Raw genomic sequence first — 19,293 nt, 5'->3', positions numbered from 1 at the left:
GTGACTTGCGTCCAGGGCAGCGAGCTGACCTACAGAGCTGGTTGACCTGTCCTGCTGTGTGACTAGCTGGGCCCCCTTCCTCCCTCCCTCACTCTCAGCTTCGGTGTCCTGGCCACCAGGATTCAGATTTGTGCCTTGGCTTAATTACAGATGGCCACGTATCATGGAATCTTGGGACACTCAGGAATAGTCAAAGCATTCATCTTTGACCGAAGACTGTCAGGGCTCCCTACAGTCAGTGCTCCGTGGGTGTTTGAGCACTCCGAAGGTAGCTCTTTGAGCTCACGGCTGCGGGAGGGACAAGTGGGGGCGGGGCAGGGGGTGCCCCGGGGAACAAAGGTTCCAGCCTACCCGGTGTACCCTTCCAGGGCTGCACACTCTTAACCTCAGTCCTGAAGAGCTCTAGTCACATGCAAATCAGTGACAAAAGTAACTGCCACCTAGTCAAATAATTATTCCTCTACACTTAGCTTTGGAAAACCTGCTTCAGGCAAAGTAGCCAGCGTGTTGGAGAAACAAAGTGATTGGCGAGTGATTGAAAATCTGTGGGCTTCCTTCCTTTTCTGCCTCAGGGGTTGAACCTGAACCCTAAAAGGCCTGAGGTCTGCAAGGGGCTTCAGCCCAGCTTCTGCCCATGTCTGCCTTCCTGGGTGCCTGAGAACCCGGTCAGGGGAGGAGGGCGCTGTGAGCGCTCCACAACTGGGCTCCCTTCACAATGGGGGCTGGGACCAGGTTGCTGGAATATTCGCACAGCTAAATGTGGTAGTGCTGAAAATAGAGGAGTTTGACTGGCTGCACTGCACCGGGTGAAGGTGGGCTGAGAGCTGGCATGTGAAGGTATCAAGATGGCAGAAGACCGTGAGCGCCCTTCAGGGTCAAACACCACCACACTCTCTGTCCGTCCAGATGCCAGCATTTCACAGCTCCCCCCAAAGGGTGTGGGAACAAAAATTACAGGTGCATCGGGTTAATTATGCCCCTTACTTAACGTAATTGCAGGCTGAGACAGCCAGGTGGTCATTATTTTGATTGGTCTCATTAGGCAGATGTGTTCACAAGCAGCTGCATGCCACGTTTGGGGCAGGTTCAGAAAAGACATGTCAGAGAAAGCCCAGTTGAAGCCTTTGAAAAATCTTGTCCTTAGGGTCGCCTGGGTGGCTCAGTCGGTTAAGCGCCCAACTCTTGATTTCGCCCCAGGTCGTGATCTCACGATCTATGAGTTTGAGCCCCGTTATCAGGCTCCCATGCTGACAGCACAGAGTCTGCTTGGGATTTTCTCTCTCTCTCTCTCTCTCTCTCTCTCTCTCTCTGTCTGTCCCTCCCCCACATGGTTTCTGTCTTTCTCTCTTTCTCAAAAAAAAAAGAGAAAAAAATTTATCCTCAGATGCTAGTGAGTTCTAACAACTAGTATTATCGATGACATAAACACTTCAAGTCCTGTGACGACAAGTGAAAAAGAAGAAACCTAAAAGGTTCATGTGTACAAAGGAGGCAAACCTATACTGGACGGCAAGGGGTTTCTGGTTTTGCCAGGGATCAAGGCATCTCATTAAGTCAGCAGAGCAGCCCCGGCACCATTTTTGTTTCTCTTCCTGGTTCATCTTCCTATTTTATAATGAACTGATACCTGGGGCATCTTGAACTTGTGGTGCTCAGCTTACATAACTGCGTTCTTCAGGAAGCTTGTTAAACCATCAGGCTAGAGAGAGATTGTGCCAGACCTTGTTTACAGTAGAAGCTTGCAGCACTCGCAGTGTGGGGAGTGACCCCTGAAGAAAGCAGGGATTGATCCTGCAGATAGTCCGACTCGGATGGCTGCCCTTGGGGAAAGCAAGCCTGCCCTGGAAGAAAACCATGAGGTTGTGATACTGTACCACCAGAATCGACCCGTTCTAAAACCCCTTCCACCCTGGGCCATCGCTGGCCGACCTCTGAGGGAGCCTGTAGGTCATGGCTTTTCCACAGACCCCCATTTTTCCAGCTGTGTGTTTTTGGGGTAACTGCAGCACACCGTCTCCTTTTGTCCCAGGGGCCAGAGGTCCGTTGGAAGAAGCCCCTTGGCCCCTCGGAGGGGCCTCCCAGGCCCTGCACTGCCCTCCGACTGACGCTCTGGTTTTGTTCCTGTTTAGATGAGTTCTGGTTCTCCGATGGGTCCTTATCGGATAAGTCCAAGTGCGCAGATCCTGGCCTGATGCCCCTCCCGGACACAGCCACGGGTTTAGATTGGTCCCACCTCGTGGATGCTGCACGGGCATTCGAAGGTAAAGACTCAGGGCCTCCAGGGCCTGGGGCGGCAACATGGGGCACGCGTCTGTATTTTGGGTTGTCTGGGTTAACGTTGTGGATGCTTTGCGCGTCTTTGTGGTTGAAAACGAGCAGGGGAAGGCCTGAGCTGTGACTAAGGACAGTTCCTCACGGAGCCCGTGCCATGTCACGAAATGAGCACTGGGCGAAGGATCCCAAACCGCAAATCCAGATCGGGGGCCAGCTCTGACCTGGGACGAGTCACTTCCCCTCTCTGACCTCTTTTCTGACCTGACCCGTGGAGGTGGATCTGTAGGACACAAATTGTTTCTTTCCTGCGAGCGTCGTGAGGAAGACGCCTCCGGAGGCCCAAGCTGCCTGGTTCGGTGGGTCGGGCATCGCTTGAGGAGTCTGGTGACTTGGTGCATGCGCAGTGTGACATGCCCGACCCCAGCCCGCAGCTGTCCTTGCCTAGTGCCCCTGGGGGGTAGCCCGTGCGCGCACGCCCATCTCTGAGCGCCCTTCCAGCTGCCTCACCCATGGGAATTTCAGAAGTTAGACACTGCTCCCGTGACCCAGGATTGTGACTTCTGCCATTTGCTGGTGCTGTCCTTCTATGATGACAGCTGCTCCTGGGGTGACTGGTAGAAGTGACCGGGGAGGAGGGACCTGTGTGAGAATCCTGGTGGAAGTCTATGTGTGGCCGTCCCCACAGGCGAGTGGACGGGGGTAGACTGCAGCCGCCCCAGCAGCCCATCTCGTCTCTCCCTCTCCCCGTCCACTCACCTGCTCGGTCTCTGGTAGCTTGGCCCCCATCATCCACGGCATGTCCAGGCTTCAGGACATAAAAGCAGGTTCCTTTCCAGGAGTGACCAGGTTCACTGTGAAGTCAGGCTGCTGCCCAAGGCGAGGGTGGCTGCTTGCTTTGCCCCTCACCCCTCACTCTGAACGAGTGGATCTGCTCTAAATGATTGGGATCAGTGCCTCTGGTCCTAAATAGCGGGGGGCGGAGAGGGGGGATACAGAGTGACAGGGGGAAGGGGAAGGCTACTTGGAAGCTAGTTCAGACACCAGGACATTTAGCTCCAGTAGAAAAGCAGAGAGAAACTCTGTCAGGAAACTTGTGCACAATGAACAGGCTCTTACTTCTTCCTTAATAGGAGGGAGGGTCTTGGGTTCGCTGCCTTGTGACGTGCTTATTCCATGTGGAAACGTCAGAATGCCCCGTCCATTCTATGCTGCAGCCCTGGTTCCCTGACATTGCCCCAAGTTGGTTACAGAGCCCCAGGCCCTTGGCCCACTTACTTCCTGTGCTTCCAACACTGACCTAGATGCGACCTAGCCCCAAAGGGCAGGAGCACTGTCTTTACCTCTATCCAGAGCAGCCCAGGCAGCAGGTGCCAGCATTTTCTGTGGCATGTTCTTTGCACACTGTGCTGTCTTACTAGCCACAGGAGAATATAAGAATATCTATTCTGTCCACCGTGGCGGTCTCTGCTGCCTAAATATTTGCCTGGTACTTACCGCGCGGAATTCTGGTTTTATTCACTTATCTGTATCTTCCTACTAGGTGATGAGTTTCTCAAGCTAAGGCTGCTTGTTTTATTTATCTTATCTTTATTTATCAAGCACATGGAGAGATAACTAAATGAGAAGAGCTAGTACCAGAAGATAGATATCGAAGGCTCAGGATACTCTAGCTAAACCAACTCAAGGCATTGTTTTTGACCTCTGAAGATCCTTTTGCATTTTATGTTCATTTTTCAGATGTAAAACAGTATTTACCAGTTTATCTATGTATCCACTTGCCACTCCCCATTTGTATGTTTGCTTGGTTCCCTTCTACCTTTTCGAGAATAAAATCACTGCTATGAAATGGGTCTTCTCAGGAGAGGGGCTAAGAGCAGGAAGTGGAGAAACCAAAATGGTGCATGTCCCAGTAACGAAAGTGTCAAGAGATTCTGGTCACAAGCACAGCTCAACTGCTGGGCTATGGGCCTTTGGACAAGTCCCTTGACTACCATAATACCACACTTCATGTCAATGCTGAATGTTCGACAGTAATCCTCAGAAGTACCTGATTATTTGCATTAGGCTTCATTCAGTCTTCTTGACCAGAAGATGAAGGCCTTTGCCAAAAAACACGGAAGGCTTTGGACAGTCTTAAACCCCCACTTCTGCGGTTCTGTTCATCAGAGAGTAGCTGTGAGCTGAAGTTAGAGTCTAGGTGGGAGTCAGCGCCCACAGACAAAGGAGAAAAAGCATGACATGGAAACACCAGATAGCCAGCACCTCACGTGCACTGGCACCTGAGCCAAACAGAAAGAATGTGGGATTCTGCCTGCCAGAGGAGAGGACTGGTTATCTGACCTTTCCAAAGTTTCCAAACATTCACAAATGGCATTTCAAAATTACGGTAATTCTCAGTGTTCCACTGTAGGGCAGCGTACCACAGCATACCGCCTGGAGACAATAGCCAGCTTTGGAGAAGTGAGCTGGGAATCCGCGGCTCCAGACTTTTGCTAATCAGATCCTCTCATGTCAGTTCCCCTCTGACAGCACTGGCATGGTGGCGAGTGGGTGTCATCCATCACCTCAGCACTTTAAAGAGAAATGTCTTCACCGAGATAACCCACTTGCCCTGCCTGTTACTCCATCTTTCTTGTACCAGTTCCCAGAGCCATTTCTGAGCTAGACTAAACATGATAAAGATAGTCCAAAAAATCCCCTATGCATCTGTTTAATTGCTACAGACTAATAGAGGCAGTTCAAAATGCCTTACGGAGCTCAGACTGTTCTGGAAGAATGCTGGGCCCATACACGGATGTGAGGAGTTAACACGTCTCAAAACGGGCTTTAAAAAAAATGTAGCGTGTCTGCCTGTTTAATACCATGACCCTCCTAGAATCCACACGTGATTCATGCAAACAGAGATACCTACCCCACCGTGATCGACCTATTTATGTTCTAAACTTGCCGTATGATGTATTTGACATTGTTGAAGAGCTGAACTTGACACTGGATACAGGAGTGTAAGAATTTACATTTTTTACCAAACCATTCCAAGGATGCCGCGGAGGCACCAACATTTCTGCCCCAGTCGTGGTTGCTGAGATATATGGACACTCTGTTCATACACAGAACACACCGTATGCCCTGCGGCTGTGAGTGAGGCTTCTCCGAAGAGGATTGTTTCCATACCACATTTCCTTTTTTTTTTTAAAGAAAAAAAATTTTTTTTTATACAAATAGTTTATTGTCAAGTTGGTTTCCATATAACACCCGGTGCTCATCCCCACAAGTGCCCTCCTCCATGCCCATCTCCCCCCTCACCCCCCACACCCATGCGTCCTCAGTTTGTTCTCAGCATTCAAGAGTCTCTCATGGTTTGCCTCCCTCCCTCTCCCCCACCATTTCTCCCCTTCTTCTCCCCCATGGTCCTCTGTTAAGTTCCTCCCAATCCTCCTATACGTGCAAACGTATATTTGTCCTTTTCTACCTGACTTATTTCACTCAGCATTACACCCTCAAGGTCCATCCACGTTGCTACACAAGGCCAGATTTCATTCTTTCTCATTGCCACGTAGTATTCCATGGTATAGATAAACCACATCTTCTTGATCCATTCATCCGTTGATGGACACTTAGGCTCTTTCCATGTTTTAGCTATTGTGGAGAGTGCTGCTTCCATACCACATTTCTGACCACAAGGCAATGAAAATAGAATAAATAAGAAAACATAGAAGCAAAACACAAACAACAAATTCTAAGCATTTGGAAAGACTCTTGATGTAATTCATAATAATCATTCTAGAAGAATTCAGGATTATGAGGCCACTTTTTTCTTCTTTAGTGAGTGATGTTGCAATGATGCTACCTGTTAAAGTCTTTGGACTGCAGCCAGAGAATAGTCCTTAAACAAAAATGCACTGTTTTCAGAAACATTTATTTAAATGATGGGGGCGGGGGGGAAACATGAAAATTAACCAACTTAACTGTACTTCAGAAAGATTCTACAAAAGCTGTGAAAGCAAACAAAGGAAGAAATCAAATAGTTTTTTTTTTGTAAACTGACAACTGAATTTTCAGTGCAGTTTATAAATAAAATCAATAATTAATTTTCTTTGAATATTGTTAAAGCCACATACATTTGATAAAAAATGGAAAGTACAAAGAAACAAGATTAGAAATAGGAAGATAAATTAGTATTTGCCCAGACATAACAGAAATAAAAAAATTATTAGTGAGTGTCAGGGTTATAGAGGAAGAAATATGATGAATAAGATAATTGGATATTTCTTGCAAGAAAATGGAGGGAGCTTAAGAAACTGTAAAAGGCCCAAAAGGAGGACACTGAAAAGTTATCTAAGAATATCCCCAAATTCCAAATGTCACCTGCAACTAATACATTTAGAGTTTTCAAAGCTTCAAAGAATAATGACGTCCCTGTATGAATTTTCCTTGAAATTCAGAAACAGCCTAGTAATTGCATAATAGGATTCTTTCCTGATAACACACAAGAAAAGAAAATCAAAAGACAATCTCAGTCATTAATAGCGATGTCAAGCTTAGATGAAACTCAGTAGGAGATTGAAGAGATTATTCATTGTTATTGGCAAGAGTTCAGCCAATTTAATAAAAGAAAAACTTTTAATTATAAAAAGTTACAGTAGCTGAAATAATTACAAGTTATCATACCAATATTTCAAAAAGAGGATATCTAATAGAATTAGGACCTATTTCTAATAAAAATTGAGATTTGAAAGATAACCTTTAAAACCTAACAAAGAATACCTGCTTTATTCCAAAGAGATACATAATACTTAATGGAAGACTGTTTATAGAAAGCAGGTACCTTCAGTCCAGAAACTAAATAAGATCATGCTTGGAGACAATGTCCTTCAATTATGTGGCAAAGCACTTGGCATTTCTACAAGCACTGCAGAGAAAAAAGGAATACATTTTGGAGGTGAAAATATATTTATACATACGCTTCCATATCTAGAAAATATGAAAGATGAAAAAGAAATTATTCCAAGTAAGAGCAGTTATCTTCATGAGCCCTGAGAAGTGGAAAGAATTATGGAACCATTATATTGTACGCCTAAAACTAATAGAACACTGGATGTTAATTATACTTGAACTAAAAAAATAAAAAATAAGTCAAATTTTAAAAATGAAATTATCCAAGATTAGAAAACAAAGTGGCCAGGGAACATAAGTTAAAATATATTTCCTATCTCACAAGCCTTGTTTCAAAGCATTGTTAATTTTTACAGTTATCTGTTTCTGCATAAAAATCACCCCCAAATGTATGGCTGGACACAGTGGTTTATTACGTCTTGTGATTCTGGGTGCTGGTTGGGTTCGGCCAGTGGTCCTTCTGCTCCTTGTGGTTTCAGCTCATGCATCTGTCTTCAGCTGCAGCGTGGCTAGAACTAGAGCATGAAAGGTGACCTCACTCATGTGTCTGTGGCTGGACCGGCTGGGCTCTGGCTGGACCCCTGTCTCCAGCAGAGTCCTTGAACTTCTCCCCTTGTGGCTCGAGGAATGCAGTCAGGAGAGCAAAAGCAGAAGTGACATGACCTCACAAGGCCTGGTCTTGGAGGGCCCAGAACACTGTGACCTCCACATGCTACTGGTCAAAGCACGTCCCAGGGCCAGCCCAGCTTCCAGAGGTGGGAGGTAGACTCCGCCCCTGAGCACGCGGGCTGCCACATGCACAGAATCGTGTTTGCAGACCCCCTTCCACTGGAATAGTAGCAAAGCGTACTTTCAATGTATCTGTAAGATCAAATTCTATATTCTTTGGAAATTAAGCCATCATTAGAGTTATAATTCGAGAAAGCAAAGGGCACGTCAGTAACCGAAAAGTCCTCATATATGTAAGGATAAGAATGGATAGGAAGCTTCCAGTAAAGATGATGAATCAATTCGTTTCCTCAATTAATTTGTGGATTTAGTACAATTTCAATTCAGCTATCTAAAGGATATCTTAAAGAGCTTAATTGTGTCCAGTTGGAAAGAGATGGGAAATACTCCACAAAAAAGTCTACTGTAAATCAGTAATAATTAAACAGCATAGTAGTGATTTTTAAAAAAAAAAATAGAAATAATGCCTTTTGGAGAAAAAGGAAGAGCACAGATCAAAACTCTGAATATGATTTAGAGTTAAATGGGAAAGGAATTTATATACTCCACTTGGGTTTAGGATTTAGAAAAATCAATTCTAGGAACAGTAAAGAAGGATTATCATTTTAGAAACAAGGAAATGCTTTAATGATCGGTAATGAGAGACTATATAAAATATAATATGGCCAGATAAAAGTATGGAAACATTAAGATTTTTATGAACTTGAAAGAGAACATTGAGATAAACGGGAATATGGGGGAGGGAGGATTTGTGGTAAGCGTGATGGGTAAAACCAGGCCATCTCAAGTGCATGGAGGGGCCTCGCCAGCAAAAAACACCAAATCCCTGATAAACAAGCCATCAAGGCATATGGACCCGTAGTCCACAAAAGTAGAATTACAAAATAAATAATAAGGATTTGAAAAATGTTGAACCACACGTGTGAATTTAAACTGATAATGGGCTACCGGCTCACACCTTTCAAAGATGAAAAATGGGGCCACCAGTCCAGGAAGCGATGAAGAATACTCACAGCTGGTATTGTTACAAAGATTATAAAAGGATCCATCTTCTTGTCCAGGCAATAGGATAATATGTAGCTTGAGCCAAAAAGTGGACCCACCCTTTGACCAGAAATCTAACTGCTGAGAACTCACTTACTAGAAATAGATAACCAAAGTCTACCCGTAAGACCAAAAATTTGGCATCTCCTTCCTTGGCCGGTGAGGTCAGGTGCACTGAGCCCATGCTCCCCACTCAGCCCTCCTGCCACAGTCAAGTTCAAAACACCGGTGCAGTCATAGTGCAAGTTTGTTTCAGTGTGTGTCGCCCTTTTGTTTGTTGGGGGTTAGAGGTAACATGTGTTTTGCACATCAGAATGTGTAAGTGAAATTTCTACTCTGTATAATACGGGTAAGATCATCACTTACCACCCTTGTTGGCATCATTCCTTTATTAGCTGGAATAATGTAAGGTGCAGGTGCGCCAAGTAATACAGAGACTAGATCTCACCACCCCCTCAAGTGTGGGCAAGTAAGAAAACCCGGAAGACCTGGCTATGGGTCCAGCAGTGAAGCAGGGGAAGGGAAGTGGGGTCTCTTCGAAAGTATTAGAATTTAAAATAGGTCTCATTTACCAAAATATCAAGAGCGGTCAATTTGTTTTAATTTTTTTTAATGTTTTATTTATTTCTGAGAGAGAGAGAGACAGCATGAGCAGGGGAGGGTCAGAGAGAGAGGGAGGTACAGAATCTGAAACAGCTCCAGGCTCTGAGCTAGCTGTCAGCACAGAGCCTGACACAGGGCCCGAACCCAGGAACCGTGAGATCATGGCCTGAGCCAAAGTCGGATGCTTAACTGACTGAGCCACCCAGGCTCCCCAAGAGTAGTCAATTTGTATGTTCTTAAGTGTGTGCTGAACAGATAATGTTTTAAATGAAAACAGGCTTTAAAAGGTGAAATTACCAATGAATGACAGGAGACTCTGGATTTCCATGTCCCACACACCATCAACAGGCCAGACTTTACCCCCCTCTGGATGTCAGCCTTTGCTGTTGGTGGTGAGAGCCGCCATCTTCCTATGGGCACATGGCTGTATGTGCACCTGTGAGTGTACACAGGACACCTGCAGAGTCAACAGCTCCTGTATCACTGTGGGAGTGAAATATTTCACGTAAATGTATTTTTCGAAAAAATACAAGCTTATGGAGCATATGCTCCATATGCCCTTGGTTTTTAAACAGAGAATAAGCATAAATTTTTATAATGAGAACTGTTTTCGTTCTGAAGCTGCAGCTTAAACTTGATAAAGTAGTTTAAGTTACTGATATTTGAACACTATGGGGGGGTATAGGTGTAAACAAAATGTGACATATTTCATTACTCCTGAGGTAACATAATTCGTTAACAACTGGCAAAGAAACATGACTGCTACTTAGATGAAAAATGCAGTTTACTTAATGTTAGTAAATCGACTTAAACGATCTTAAAAGTAAGGAGTTGTTGGGGCACCTGGGTGGCTCATTCGGTTAAGTGTCCAACTTTGGCTCAGGTCATGATCTCTCAGTCTGGGTTCGAGCCCCGCATCGGGCTCTGTGCTGACAGCTAGCTCAGAGCCTGGAGCCTGCTTCGGATTCTGTGTCTCCCTCTCTCTCTGCCCCTCCGGTGCTCATGATTGGTTTATGTCTCTCAACAATAGAAGTTAAAAAATTTAAAAAAAAAAAAAGTAAGGAGTTGTTTCAGGCCAACAACAATATCTGTATCTTAAATGGAGAATAACTCCCACACTTTTCTTTGTTCATCACTCAGAGGTAGACTCTAGACCGTGATCTTCCAGCATTCATGAACAGGCTGCAAAATGCCAAGGCCAGAGTATTTATGGTGTAAGTGCAGGGCAACTTTCTTTTCTTCTTCTTTCCTGGTGGCAGGTTAAGGCAGCTTCTACGATCTGATAAACATGGTCCCCTAATTTCCTACATGTACCTGCCTAGCCCCAGCTTTGCTGTGATTTGTAGTTACAGCAAAGACGTGTTAGAAGAGCTTTGTTTGTGGAAATAGGTTTAGTTGAATTGAGCCTCCCACTTGCAAGTCCTGTGTGATCTGTATCCCACGCATGTATCTTCTCCTAGTTCTTGCCCTCAGCAGACATGACTAATCGATCAGAGGATCAGAGCACTCCTCCCTCCCTGATGCAGGCTTGGCCTTACTGTCCCCTAAATGCTGCTGCAGGCAGCCCGTCTGGGTCATGGGAGTTATTTGCAGGCGACTGTTTTGCCATCTCAGCTCCGGATGGATGTGGAATATCTTGCTGACTATTCATCCTCTTTTTCGGTGCCAAATGTGCTCACAAGAAACTATACTGAAATAAGGTCTTTCCAAGATTATTTAAAGGGATGGACCATTCCATGTGGAAGCCGTCTGTGCCCAGTGTCCTCCCCCCCCCNCCCCCATTTAGCCAGATGTTCTTGCACAGAGAACAGGAAGGAAAAGGAGAAACAGCCTGCGTGTGTGGATTGTGCTGACTGTATCTGCTGCGCTCACCATTTACATGAAGTTCGTACTCCCGTGCCTGACTTCTTACAGTCTGGTCTGTGCCGTTGGGTTCAATGTCCGTAATTGCTTGGTTACTGAATATTTATCATCACAGAAAGAAGCTGTGGAAGAATAAAGCTCCCACTGGAAACTCTCACTGCGGTTAGCTCCTTTACAGAGTAGTTCAGTGTCTGGACTTCATCAAGCAGCGTTCTGTTTGGATTTCAACCTACCAGCTTTTCGGATCCACAGTGAAACCCTCTTTGTGAAACGACATCCCTTTTTGGCTTCTGCCTCCTGACCACTAGGACCTTGCTTCTCCCCAAGGAATATCTGAATGACTGCCAGCAGCAAGTCCTGTTTTTGCAAATATGGGGATATTTTATCAATTACAATAAAAATAGAGGAAGCAAGCTAAGACATTTTCATCCAGATATTTCGGATTGACCATCGACTCAAATATATTAAGAAAGATGGAAACTAACCGAATTATCACAGGTTTGCCTAAAATGGGGATGAGTCAGTGGAACTCTTCTAAAGAGTAAGAAAAATAAATTCTTTATCTGTTTTCACATTCTTTGTTTGTCAGTAAACGTACTGGAGAATCAAAATATATCTGCCCTTGATGTTTTTTTTTTAAATATGAGGTGTTCCCTTATTTGGGATCATCACAGGACAGAGGGTCATCTGGGATGTGACAGCCGCCCAGACCCTCCCCACCCCACCCCTGGAGCTGCTCACCCCCGCCAGTATGCCCCATCATCCCTGCCCCCATCTCTGCTACTGCACCCTGTCATGTATAAAAGTAGGCAATACCCAGATTGTGCTGTTAATCTTAATTAAATTACACGTTATCTCATCATATGCATCAACCCTCCTAGTCAGTACCAGCCTGGGAACGTGACTCTCTCAGGAACTCATAGTTCCAGCAAATTCATCTTGTAGATATGAAGTGTGGAGGACAACCTGAAAGCTTTACAGAAACGTCCGTTGAAGGACACCTGCGTACCTACCATGGGTGTAGGGAAACCGGACGTGGGGAAGCGGGATGCGTGGCCAGAGAGCTCTGCATCCTCGGCACCACTTCCAGGAGGCCCGGGCCCCCGCCGGCTGCTTCCAGCACAGTGCCCGTGGCGATCCTGCTCACTTTTCCTTTGTGGGCCCGGGCATCCTCCACCATCGTTTTTAATTAACAGGAAGTACAAGACCCTCCATAAACCAGACAGGCAGGTAGCCTCATTAGGAGGCTCGTCCAGCAGCCGGAGGGAGACAGGGTGGGATAAATTAAGAACAGAGCACCCCTGACACGCCACCCGAGTGCAATTTCTCAGCCATTAATCAAATCATATGAAAAAGACACCACAGCACTAATACACCCGCTGTCTTCCTTGGACTCCAGCTGTAGACGCATATGTGTGTGCTCAAGCACCAAGGAAAGGGACACACCAGGGAATGTGGGAAGTGGATAATTAGATAGCCTCCTGCTTCTCACCTCCACCTTGTTCAAGCACAGGACTTTTTCCTGCTTGGCATGCAGCATTTCTGGACCGATCAATGCTCTTGGGTCAGCGTCCAGCCCCCAGAGCTGGGCTAGTCTGGTGCCCATTCCAAAGACTATTACCTGCCCTTTCCTGCCCGGCTCTGCAAACACCACGTGTGAGGTTACAGGTGCCAAGAACAGAAATGGCCCCATGCTGAGAAAAGCCATTGTGTCGGCTGCTGGGAAGCCTGTGCCCCTCGCGTCTTCCCCTGAGGGTTTCTAGAAAGATTATGTAGTTAATCTCCCTCCCCACCCCACCACTATTTTATGTTTGTAGAGTGGGCCATTTAAGCACTTCCCAAGTGGTCACAGATTCTTACCATCGGATTTGCACGCAGGAGGCACCCCGCTTCTCTTCATCATACACAACAGTGTGTGTCCAGCCAGGACCATCACACGTGACATACTGAACCTCATTGTTTGCCATCGCATGTTATTGGAGGTCAAGGACTACTCCTTGTTGGGCACAACAAGTCCACGTGCACACAGACACATGCGCACACACATGCACAGGCCATACATGACCCCAGTATTTGAGTCTTGTGTGGCCCTCAGAGGCCTTCAGGTGCGTAGAGATACCACTGTTGATAGGAAATTCTAAATCTTATTTCAGGTCTTGACTCAGATGAAGAACTGGGGCTGCTCTGTCACCATGCATCCTATCTAGGTGATTGTCTGGGGCTGACCGCGGGCTCTTGATGTTCTGTAACCTTTTCTTTATTTTTCACGTGTCTGCACGTCTGCATGGTTATCTGAGCTCGGAGGGTTGGCACGCACAGGGGACGTGGGTCCTAGCTGCTGCTGTGTCTCATGCTCCCTGGTCTGGGGACGGCTTGAGGAGAGGTGCATCTCCTGGGTTCTGTTCATCAGCCAAGTCATCACGTGACGACGACGAGGACGCCATTATTCCGTGCGCAGCCATTCCATACACAGCCGGCAGCTTTGGCATTTCTTGGAATGTGGAAGGAAGAAAGCAAATTGGCTCTAGCAAATCGAGGATCTGCTAATTGTCCCCACAGCTGTGATGTGCGCATGCCATACAGCCCCCAAGGACAGCCAATCCTGATGCTTTCTGATTGTCAGCAGTTTGCCTGAGTTTGTTTTTCTTTGTTTTGTGTAAACCATGGCTGACTGGGGTCGGGGGAGGGGGGCGTGGCGAGGTTAGTGACTAAATTCACATCCACAAAGAAACATAAGAAACATTGCCCTGCAGCTTGACTGAACTTTCTTGTGTGTGTGTGTGTGTGTATGTGTGTGTGTGTGTGTGTGTGTGTGTGTCCTTCTCAGACCAGAGAGTGGCATCCTTCTGCACCCTGACAGATATGCAGCATGGGCAGGACCTGGAAGGCGCACAGGAACCAGCGTTATGTGTAGACCCAGGCAGCAGCAAAGATTTCATGGACCCAACTGGGTATGTGAGCCTCCGCGGACCCTCCCCCTTCGCCCCCCAGGCCCATGAGTATCAGGGGTTCAGTGAAGCCGTAGGAGACCATTTCTGCTCTGTGTTCCCCTGGTCTTTCAGGATCCAGATATGGGACTGAGTAGGGCCAACCGGGCTCCCTGCCCTGCTGGGGTGACTGGCTCTTGGTTGCATTAACTGCTCCGCCCTGTGGGCGGCTTCTGCCTGCTAAGATACGTCACCCCATGCCCGTGGTGATGAGGCTTCCTGACAGAGGCAGGGAGGGTGTGGGCCAGCCTCAGCGTCTGTTAATTGCTGCCACGGCACCAGACGAGGACCTTGCTGACCCGTCTCCCGATGCCGGGCTGCACACATGGGCCTACCAAGGGCACGTGTCCCCCCAGAATCCTGGTCCTTGACCTGGCCTCATGCCTTTGTCCTCTGATGTGAATGAACCATCGCTTTCCTCTATGTTCTTGACAAGTTTATCACCCACAGAATATATATGTTCTTTACCTAATTCGAACTTTCCTATGAACTTGTGTTACCATTAACTTGCCCATTCATCTTGGTATGAGCTTCATGATATTTTCTTGACAGACAAGAACAAATTGGGGAAATGGAATCTATATTTGGTTCCCAGGACTTCATTCTGGTCTACCTAGTCTCAGTTGGCTAAACTGATTTAGATCATTTAACTTTTGGCTTTTTTTTTTTCACTAACATCTACGCCCACAGATTCTGAATCCCCTTTTTAAAATTAAGAGAGACCCAGAAGGAATTCTCCACCCAAAGCAGCGATATGCTCACTTTCCAAATGTGATGTAATTTTATTTCCTCACTGGGCTCTAAGCACATGAAATGATTTTTTGAGGGAGAACATTACCAACAAAAACACCAAATGCAACATCTGAACTCTAGTGCCCTTGAGTCTTCCTGAGCCCATCCTTCTTCCCTAGGGAGCGGTCTCCATCAACGCTGACCGGTAAAGTCAATCAGCTGGAGTTGATTCTTCGACAACTGCAGACGGACCTTCGGAAGGTAAAGGGATCTACTGGAATCCGTAACCGAAACCCTTGTCTTGCACAGTCTAGCCAGTAGAAATGAAAATGGAGACACTCAGGAAAGATCACTGCCCTAGTCAAAACCAACATTCCATTGAAACAGAGACTCGTGAGGTCTAATTCTGTTTTCTGGCCTCCAGCTTATCATAGATATCACTGTAAGGGGAGGCAAGAATTGCAATAAAGATGACCAAATGAGGGTGAGCCCTCTGGATGCCCAGTCTTTGGAGCCTGGTGTTTTTTGGTTCCGTGGTTCATTGTACCAACTGATTATGAGCTGACCTAAGGGGAGTTAGTTGCTGCTTAAAAGCCTGTTCCCCCCACACCATCCTATTCCCGCTGAGTCAGCTACATGAACCTCATAACTTCTACCCTACATACCAACATGTGCATGGTCAGTCCCCAAAAGAAGTTAACAGAATGTGGCAGCGGAAGGGTGATGGTGGAGCTGGGAACGTGGCACAGGAAGCATTTTGTTATTTTGTTTGTCGAGGAAGGGAGAGATTACAGCTGGTGTCAGGGTTGATGGAGGGATCCAGTTGGGAAGGAAGTCATAGTAGGGGGAAGCAGAAGAGGGTCGTGCCCTGATCTAGTGCACAGAGCCAAGGCTGGCCTTGATTCGGGGTGGGGACAGTTCATGCGCAGTGACCAGAGTTGAGTGTGTGTGTTTGAGTGTGCACTCCCACATGCGCAAATATACATTCGTGCACACGGAGTCAGACATAGGTTGACAGAGTTCCCCTCTAATGGTTTCTTTTTTCCAGTCGTGAGCTGAGAGTGAGTGGTGGTGGGAAGTAGTAGGAGGGTGTGAGGTCAGAGTAAGGCACAGGATAGTGAGTAAGTTCACTGGGTACGCTTGATTGGATTGCCAAGCAAGGCTAAAGATACACTTGAATTTGCAGCCCTAATTAAAGCTTCTGCATTATTTGTTGGCCAAGTTGGGTGCTTCTCTCCAGCGTGGGTGACCAGATGTCCAGTTTGCCTTGGGTGAGGAGGTTCAGGGCACAGAACTTTCAGAGTTAGAACTGGAAATGTCCAAGCAAGCCAGGACATCACCCTACCTCCAGCTGCAGGTGTGAGATAATTGGAAAGTCGAATGTAACCAGTTTGAGAGTTTAGACAGAAAGGCAACACAAGGAGCGAGAAATTTCCCCTGCAGGTACAGCATGGGACTAGTCTCAGGGACGTAGCGTGTAACCTGGGAAAGGAGATTTACTGTCACGGCACGGGACAGTGAGAATAAGGTAAGACTGATGCATTAGATAATTATTGGCAGAGTGGATACTGGAGAGATGACTCTAGAAGAACAAGAGGTGGTGGTCAGGACATGGGATGACAGAACATCTAGGAAGCTATGTGGTTTATGGTTAACAGCAAGGTTATAGGATGTGGCCATGGGAGCAGAGGCTGAGAGGGGTGGGTTTCCAGATCACAGAGAAGAAGTAAGGGAGAGATTGGATTTAGAATCATCAACCCGCATGACAAGTGGTAGGGGAGAGAGGAAACGCCAACCACATTCTAGAATCTTCCATCAGTGAGGAGAGGAACTGGAGACAGAGAAGATCATTGCAGTGAGCCAGGGTGATGGGTCCTGTAACGTGATGTCCTGCTTCTCAGAAGAGCTGAAGTTTTAGGAAGAAGCTCCTTGGGCACTGAGCAACAAGCCTTTTGCCAGACCTCCAGGCCCCGAGTCTCCCGGCTGTAGGCAGACACCCTCTTCCTCCCTTAATAAGCAGCCAGGGATGCCGTTTCTTCAGGAGAGAGTAGGGATTCGTCCAGAGTCCTGAGGATGAAGGAAATTCGGGGAAGAGGTTGAGAGTTTCAAAGGTTCCCATGCAGAATACCAGATCGGTGGGGCACGCTGAAAGGGGCCAAGGGGTCTCAGAGAAGCCAGCCATTGAGTGGCAGCAGGCATGCAAACGCCCTCAGCCACACTGGGTTGCGGGTCCTGGTGATGGGGACCGCCACATGACAAAGGAAAGTCAGGGCAGAGAGAGTACTGAGCTCGGTCCTCAGATGACACCCAAGCCTCCTTGTGGGACTGGTGTCTTTTATCGGTGACGCAGCTGGTATTGGGAGCATCCGGGGGCACCTCGAGGGAGGTGGGCGACATACCAACGGCGGACCGAAGAGTCTCGGGAAGACCCACAGCCCCAGGTCACCCCGCGAGAGCACCCACCCCAGTGCTGGGGTGATGCCCACTGGATTTAGCAGTCAAGTCAGATCCCGTTTTTTAAAAAAAATGTCGATTGTTACAATCTGACAGTGACCCCTTTATCGGTTTGGGGCAAGACCTCCATTCCTCATTCAGAACTGAAACTCAGTAACAACCTTTTTGGTTAGTGCGCCTTGGAAACCCCAGATGCGGTTCTTTTGCAAAGTCTTGATCACGTTCACGCGGTTTTTAGTGGCAAGCTCTGAAGGGCACGGACATGCACGGTAGCAGGAAAGCTTAGGACGGAGTCCTGAGGACTGACTTTATTAGAAAGCTCTGTCAGCACTGGGCTTGTGTGGTGGGGAACGTTCTAGCAGCGCAGCGTAGGAAGCGGGAGTGTGTCGCACGCGTGCGTGACGCCGTCTGTGTGCCCCCTTCCCAGGAGAAGCAGGACAAGGCGGTCCTCCAGGCGGAAGTGCAGCACCTGCGTCAAGACAACATGAGGCTGCAGGAGGAGTCCCAGACGGCCACCGCGCAGCTGCGGAAGTTCACCGAGTGGTTCTTCAACACCATAGACAAGAAGTCTTAACCCGGCCCTCGCCCGCCCCGGGGGAGCCTCCGGGAGGGGCCCCGGCTCCCCCACCCCCGGGAGCCCGCAAACGCGTGGTCGTTCAGTGTGCTTGCAGCCAATCGTAGATGTTTGTGGTTTTTTTTGCCGTTTCCACCCCGTCCAGCACCATTACCCCCCCGCAGGGCAGGGAGGCGACTCTTTCCCGGAAGCCATCTCGCGTGACAGCAAGAGAGGATGAGCGAAGCCGTGTGAAGATGAATGTAACTCCCGGTGTCGAGATGAATGTAAACCCTGGCGTCGGTCCGGACCTCTTTCTGTCGGACTCCACTACCTTGGTGCTCTGGCGCGGGCGTACCTCAACGGGAGGGAGAGGGGGGCTCGACTCTCTCTGTATCAGGTGACCCGGTAGAGATGTTAAAAGCAACTGACCGTAGTTTGGGCTTTCGTATTGTAAAATAAACCCGGAGACAAATAATCAGACATATACTTTAATGTTAAAGGTGCTCTATTTTTTTGGATGTACAGTAGTTTTATTTCTTAGCCACATTACCATAGCAATAAGAAAGAGGCATAGTAAATAGCTGGGAGAAGCCGCGTGGGGAAATAAAAGAAGCACTGATATCTTTAACACTAGTTTGTATGCAGTTCCTTTAGAGCCTTATTTATTTGCAGGAGCAAACGGTGCCTGAAGATTAACGGTGTTCTGATTTAAGGAAAACACAAAAAGATACATATGCCTTGTATATGGCTCAGTGAGCGGTCCCTTCAGCTCTTAGTTCACTGTGTATAGTTACTGCTCTGCTGCAGAAGAGTATGCCTGCTTCCGTTCTAGAACCTCCCGGCCGCGGGAGCCAGCCGAATCACGTGTATACAATGCCAAACTTGTTTATCTTTGTACAGAAGCTTTGATGAAGTGTCTTGTATTTAACGCCCTTATTTAAGCTTATTTAACCTTAAATTGTTAATTTTATAAACTTTGGTTTGACCTGCACTATGATGAGGGAGGCGTAGGCAGCAGCAGGCTCTGGGAAGGGGAGCTTGCCCAGAACAGACTGAAGAGCAGGGCGGGAATTTCTAACAACTGGATGCTGCTAGTAACAAGGTGTTTGTATTGCTTTACCATTTTTAACTGTTCTATTTGAGATGAACATACGTTTT

General features: G+C 47.2%; 1 protein-coding gene across 4 annotated transcripts in view; it reads left to right on the top strand.

Annotated features, from left to right (window-relative positions):
* The window catches only part of SIPA1L2 (signal induced proliferation associated 1 like 2), a 177,764-nt gene extending 159,001 nt beyond the window's left edge, over nucleotides 1-18,763 (top strand). For 2 of the 4 annotated variants that reach the window (XM_077751638.1, XM_077751639.1), the window contains exons 18-22: nucleotides 2,130-2,261; nucleotides 13,560-13,613; nucleotides 14,234-14,357; nucleotides 15,305-15,386; nucleotides 18,007-18,763. In XM_077751638.1, coding sequence (XP_077607764.1) covers nucleotides 2,130-2,261; nucleotides 13,560-13,613; nucleotides 14,234-14,357; nucleotides 15,305-15,386; nucleotides 18,007-18,153 — 539 coding nt within the window. In that variant the 3' untranslated portion in view covers nucleotides 18,154-18,763. The remainder of the gene's footprint in view (nucleotides 1-2,129; nucleotides 2,262-13,559; nucleotides 13,614-14,233; nucleotides 14,358-15,304; nucleotides 15,387-18,006) is intronic. The other 2 variants (XM_077751641.1, XM_077751640.1) reach the window with 2 other exon arrangements.
* Nucleotides 18,764-19,293: the final 530 nt, after the last annotated feature.

This window comes from Crocuta crocuta, unplaced genomic scaffold (genome assembly GCF_008692635.1).
Source record: "Crocuta crocuta isolate KB4526 unplaced genomic scaffold, BGI_CrCroc_1.0 scaffold59, whole genome shotgun sequence".
Classification (NCBI taxonomy): Eukaryota; Metazoa; Chordata; class Mammalia; order Carnivora; family Hyaenidae; genus Crocuta; species Crocuta crocuta.
Note: the sequence above shows the minus strand (reverse complement) of the source record. Positions and strands in the feature narration are given on the sequence as shown.